This window comes from Thecamonas trahens (assembly GCF_000142905.1).
Source record: "Thecamonas trahens ATCC 50062 unplaced genomic scaffold supercont1.58, whole genome shotgun sequence".
Lineage (NCBI taxonomy): Eukaryota > Apusomonadida > Apusomonadidae > Thecamonas > Thecamonas trahens.
This window is the reverse complement of record NW_013657622.1, coordinates 186,414-192,329: the sequence shown is the minus strand read 5'-3', so window position 1 is coordinate 192,329 and position 5,916 is coordinate 186,414. Positions and strand designations below refer to the sequence as shown.

The following is a 5,916-nucleotide window of genomic DNA, read 5'->3' as shown; positions in this document are numbered from 1 at the left end:
CCCCCCCCCCCCTTTCCACCCCCCCGGGTCCCACCTTCCCCAAGGCCCAGGGCAAGGAGCAAGACCGGGACCCCCCCCCCCCCCCCCACCCACCCACCCACCACATACACACACATACATACATACCACCTCCCCGCCCCGCTCCTCCCCACCCTCGCCCGCATTGCCACTATGGACGAGGCAGAGGTCTGGCTGAGGCTGGGCGACACTGCGGAATGTGTAGGGGACTATGTTCGAGCGTATAATGCGTATGCAGAAGGATGTCGGCGATTGGTGCCTGACTTGTCTGTGGTGGGAGGGCTGGAACCAAGGCCGCCCCTTCGGGTCACCAACACTGTTGTGGCAAAGGCTGCTGGTGGTGGTCAGACTGCTGAGACTGCTGGTGGTGGTCAGACTGCCGAGACTGCTGGTGGTGGTCAGACTGCTGGTGGTGGTCAGACTGCTGAGACTGCTGCTGGTGGTCAGACTGCTGAGACTGCTGGTGGTGGTCAGACTGCTGCTGGTGGTCAGACTGCTGAGACTGCTGCTGGTGGTCAGACTGCTGCTGGTGGTCAGACTGCTGAGACTGCTGCTGGTGGTCAGACTGCCAAGACTGCTGCTGGTGGTCAGACTGCTGAGACTGCTGCTGGTGGTCAGACTGCTGAGACTGCTGGTGGTGGTCAGACTGCTGAGACTGCTTCTGGTGGTCAGACTGCTGCTTCCGGTCAGCCTGTTGAGACTGCTGCTGGTGGTCACACTGCTGCCGGTAAGACTGCTGAGACTGCTGCTCCCGGACAGACTGCTGCTCCCGGACAGACTGCTGCTTCCGATCAGACTGCTGCTCCCGGTCAGACTGCTGCTGCCGGTCAGACTGCTGCTCCCGGACAGACTGCTGCTCCCGGTCAGACTGCTGCTGCCGGACAGACTGCTGCTCCTGGACAGACTGCTGCTGCCGGACAGACTGCTGCTTCCGGTCAGCCTGCTGAAACTGCTGCTGCTGGTCAGACCGCCACTGCCGGCCAGATTGCTGCTGCCGATCAGACTGCTGCTGCCAACCACATTGCTCAGAATGTAGCTCCTCGTCGGACTGCTCCGATCGCTGTCGCCGCTTTGAAGACCTTAGTTGCGACCACGACCGAGACCAAGAGTGGCAACTCGACGCCGAGCAACTTTACCTCGTCGGAGGCACCGAGCAGTGCAGCTCGCGCAGGTGGGGAGAGCGGCTCAAACTCGGACCCGCATGCTCCGGGAGCGAAGCAGATGGCATTGGCTGGCGAGGCCATTCCGGCGAGTACGACCGTTCCAGGCCCTACAGGGCTGGCTCCTGTACCGGCGCTCAAGCCGATGACCGGTAGAGGCGGAGCATCCCTCAGCGCAAGCACGTCGACAATGAGTAGCGTGGTGCTAGGGGCTGGCGCAAGCACGCCAAGGATGGGAAGCGAGCCGGCAGCGGGCAACGACGGGGTGTTTGGTGCGGCGGCGACTCATACGCAGGCGCAGCCACAGGCGTCGACGCCGAGCGTCGTGGTGCCAAGATTTGCGGCGGCAAGCAAGGTGCCACTCGTAGCGGTGGCTCCGCTGCTCCGGCTCGGGGCGGTGGCCAAGCACCTGGGGCGGTTCGGCGAGGCCGCGGTGTGCTTCTCGCGAGCGCTCAAGACTATGTCCAAGACGATGAACGAGGAGGCCGGTGGGGTGTGGGCTGAGCTCGGGCACGCGTACCTCATGACTGGCGACAGCGAGCGGCTGACAGACGCGTTTGATGCGTACCAGCGGGCGCTGGAGCTGCTCTCTGTCGAGGAGGTGCAGAACGCCGACCTGTGGTACGGCATCGGCATCATGTACGAGTCATTTGGCTCGTGGGAGCTGGCGGTCGAGGCGCACATTGCTGTCCTCCGCATCGCCATGGACCACCAGCGGCGGGCGCAGGTCCTTTATCGGCTTGGGCTCCTCTTTCGCAACCTGAAGCGATATGTAGACGCGTACCGGTGCCTTGACGCCATCCGCGACACGCCGCCTGCACCGCTGCGAACCGCCGACGTTGTCTACCACATTGGCGTGGTGTACGAGGAGGCCGGGGCGGTCGAGGACGCCGTGGCACTCTACACACACATTCTTGACCATGTGGAGCCGGACCACTTGCCGGCCATGGCCAAGGTTGCGCTGAATCTTGTGCAGCAGGTTGTGAACGCCGAAGCCAGCGAGGACAATAGCAATCTTATCGCGCGCGGCAAGATGTACCTCGAAACAATCCTTGCCCGCGAACCGGGCAACGCAACTGCAGCGTGCGCGCTCACCACGCTCGTCCTCCACAACGTGCCACCGGGCGCTGCCGACGACCCGGAGCACGCTACTGCTGTTGCCAACGTCTACGCCCTCCTCCACCGGGCTGTCAAGGCCTCGCCGCCGGACGCCATGCTCTGGGCCTCCCTCGGCCGCATCTACTTTGTCAATCTCCAGCTCAACGACGCGCTCGTCTGCTACGAGCGGGCGCTCTCGCTCTCGCTCGGTAACCCGGAGCTTCTGCACAACATTGCTGTCGTCTATGAGACTGCGCAGTATCCGAACGAGTCAATGACGGCATTCAACCTCTTTGCCCGCATGCGCGAGGCTTCCCGCGCCGCCGAGCGCAGCGGCAATTCCTCGCCTACCCCTGCCGCCGGCGCCCTCTCCCGCAAAATCACCGTTGCCCTCTCATCGACCAACAAGCGCAAGCGGGGCTCGTGAAGGTCGCGTATGTACGTAAACTGTAATCACCCGTTCCGATGGCGACCCTCCCCCTCCCCCCCCTCCCCCCCCCCCCCTCCTCCGTCTGTGTCGCTTGGCTGGATTCTGTCGATCACTTCACATCGAGTCGCAGTCGACCAGGCTGACCATCCGTCCGACCAAAGCCCGTCCGACCAAAGCCCTCCGCCCCCCCCTCCGCCCACCGGCACGTGACCCGACCCGGACACCACACACACACACGAACGCACGCACACTACGTCACACTTGACCACCACCGCTACTCCTCATTTCCCCATGTACCCCAACATGATTGGCTATGTGGTGGCAGTTGCCCTGGCGGCTATGGCTGTGACGGTCTTGGCTCGTGGTGGTGGCGAGGAGACCAAGTCGCCAGCGACTTTTCCTGTCGGGCACTCTACGAGTCATGAGCTGATCGATGTGGAGAAGCGTGCTGAAGCGCCCCTTCTCGCCGCTGGTGGTGGCCTTGTTACCATCATTCGGGAGGCATATCCCAACATTACCACTTGCTCGGTCAAGATCTTTGATCCCTCTACTGGTGACGCTACCGTCTTGGTCGATGATGTCTCCACTGTCTGCCAAGATCGGAGCTCGGCAAACTCGCGTGCGTCGTCGGCTTGGCTTCCGCCGACTGCAGTTACAGAGCTCCACAAGAATGGTGTCTTGGACAGTCAGCCCTCTGCTGCTGGTCTGCTGCTGGTAACCACCGGCTCGGGCAAGTATGTGTGGGGCATCAACGTGGCGACGGGCGCCTTGTCCAAGGTCGCCGCCCTGCCTGCCGGGCTCGACGTTGTGTCGATCGGCTACGACGCGAGCACTCTGAAGATCTTTGTGCTCAGCACCGACGCACTTTACTTGGTGGCCAACGGCGACGTGACCAAGGTGTATTCGGGCATCTCGCTCAACTCGATCACTGCCGCCGTCGCCTGGTCCGGCACCGGCTCGCTCTACGCTGCCGACGCCAGTGGCCACCTGCTCACTCTGGACCTGGTCAACTACAGGTTGTACTCGACAGCGCTCTCCATCTCGGTCCTTAACCTCGACTGGCTCGGTGCCAACAACACGCTTGTTGCCCTCGCCTCGTACGAGCTCTATGACGTCGATCCCGTCGACGGATCGCTCTCTAAGCTGTGGAAGGTGCCCGACGGCAACGGCTATCCTGCCACCCACACCGTCAACGACTTTGTCTACTACGTCGCCGACTTTCAGAACCTCTACACAGTCTCGCTCTTTGACTACAGCATCCTCGACAAGGTTGCGTTTGATGGCTACTTTACTGTCGGCGGCATCCACTATGTTGCCGCATCAACCTCATAAACCCTGTCATCCGATCCGAACGACCACCACCATCAGGCGTAAACCTCATCTATCGCAGCCACACACCACATGGGCCGTGCCACACACACATGTGCTGTGCCATGGTGCAGCGCGCCATCACGCATGGGTCCCGGACCCAGAGAAGAAGAAAAGGGATAAAAAGGAAATGGTGGGGGGGCTCTTTTTAGATCCGCAGCAGGAATGCAAGGCCGCGGCAACCCAAGGTGGTCGTCTGGAACAAGTCCCAGCTAACCACACCCCGATCATAAAGTGAAACGTTGAGAAGATCCGAAGATCTTCATTCGAACGTTTTATGTTCGATTCGACGTTGACTTCGTTTTGATCAGAGCCATACGAGACGACCTGATGCCGAAAAAGCTCATTTAGGTTCCACAACTGCGACTACTGGCGTCATCAAATTCACCTATCCCGCCACCAAATGGGTTTCACACCACCTCCCCCCCCCCCACCTAACACTCCAAGTCGCAATGCCACAACACCACCCCCCACTCCTTTCCTGCTAGCCACATCTCTCCAGCTGCTCATGGACCTTAGCAAGCTCTTCTTTGCCCCACCTGACACCGTCGCCGGCGAGGCTCTCGCCCGCGCCTCGGCCGCCATGTGCGACGGCGGGGGCTATGGCCGTGGGCGGACCATTGTCTTCTCTGACCCTTCCACCCGGCTTGGCCTCTCGCTCGGTTTGCAGTACGCGCTGAGCATGGCAGGCGCGAGCCCAGCCACACGCATCCACTGGCTCACCTCCTCCCGCAACTCGCACGCTCCGTTTGGCCCTGTCCTTCCCTTTCGTGACTCGCTTCTTGCCCGTGCCCACGACCAGCCAGCCGACCTTGGCCATGACCACGACCTCGACCGCGATCACGATCACGATCACGATCACGATCAACTGCCAGTGCCGGAAAAGGTCGCCCGCTCGTGCTTCTGCTTCTGCTTATGCTTCTGCTTCTGCTTCTGCTTCTGCTTCTGCTCCCGCTCCCGCCACCTCGCCGGCGCCGCCGTCCACGCCCGAGGAGCTTCCCGCACCGGACGCGGTGCCTACTAGCGACCTTCTTGCCCGCATCGGTCTCAAGTACCTGTCTTCGGCCGCAGATCTGCGGCGCTACGCCGCCCATCTCCACGAGCTGCCCGACGACGAGCTCCCGGCGGTCATCATCGTCGACTCTCTGCTCGATCTCATCCCGGCTGGTGACGCCTCGCACGCTGACGACCTTGCCCGCACCATCGCGCTCCTTGCCGACGCCGCCGAGCACGTTGGCGACCGCATCCTGCGCCCCGGCGCCTCGGCGCACATCCTCCTCCTCGAGTCGCTCGCCGACACCGCCCGCATCTCAGCCTCTCGCGCTTACCCGCTCCCGCCCGAGCTCTTCCTTGTCCAGCACTGGATCGACACCGTCGCTGTCGCTGCTGGCGGGCCTCCCGGCATGCACTTTGTCTTCTCCGTCGTCGACTTCAATGGCCACCCGGATCCGCTCGCCTTTGAGGTCGAACTCGATGCCCTGCTGCACCCTGCTGTCGGCCCTGCCGCCCTCTGCGTTTCCGCTGTCTCTTGCACACCCGCCGCCTCCGCTTAGCCATAGCCCATCAACCATGAAAGAGACGAGAAAAGTGCTAGAAGCGGGGATATTCAAAATATTTTCGCGGGCCTTTCGACATGCTGTCAAGCACTCCCCTCTCCCCCCCCCTCCTCCTCACAGCCCCTCTGCCTTTGAGATCGAACTCGATACCCTGCTGCCCTCTTCTTCTTTACCGTCTCTAGCACGCCCGCCGCCTCCGCGTAGTCATAGCTCATCAACCATGAAAGAGACGAGAAAAGTGCTAGAAGCGGGGATATTCAAAATATTTTGAGCGGCTTTTCTCTTG

At 61.9% G+C, this 5,916-nt stretch overlaps 3 protein-coding genes across 3 annotated transcripts; all 3 read left to right on the top strand.

The window, feature by feature from the left end:
• Positions 1–260: 260 nt before the first annotated feature.
• Positions 261–2,736, top strand: AMSG_10499 (uncharacterized protein; the record flags this gene model as incomplete). Its single annotated transcript, XM_013898200.1, has 2 exons — positions 261–273; positions 299–2,736. The coding sequence occupies 2 exons, from the start codon at positions 261–263 to the stop codon at positions 2,701–2,703; spliced, it is 2,418 nt and encodes an 805-aa protein (XP_013753654.1). The 3' UTR covers positions 2,704–2,736.
• Positions 2,737–2,997: 261 nt separating this feature from the next.
• AMSG_10498 (uncharacterized protein) lies at positions 2,998–4,038 on the top strand (the record flags this gene model as incomplete). The annotated part of the gene is made up of 1 exon (XM_013898199.1): positions 2,998–4,038. One exon carries the CDS (start codon positions 2,998–3,000, stop codon positions 4,036–4,038), a length of 1,041 nt encoding a protein of 346 aa, XP_013753653.1.
• Positions 4,039–4,582: 544 nt separating this feature from the next.
• Positions 4,583–5,657, top strand: AMSG_10497 (uncharacterized protein; the record flags this gene model as incomplete). The annotated part of the gene is made up of 2 exons (XM_013898198.1): positions 4,583–4,960; positions 5,067–5,657. The coding sequence occupies 2 exons, from the start codon at positions 4,583–4,585 to the stop codon at positions 5,625–5,627; spliced, it is 939 nt and encodes a 312-aa protein (XP_013753652.1). The 3' UTR covers positions 5,628–5,657.
• Positions 5,658–5,916: the final 259 nt, after the last annotated feature.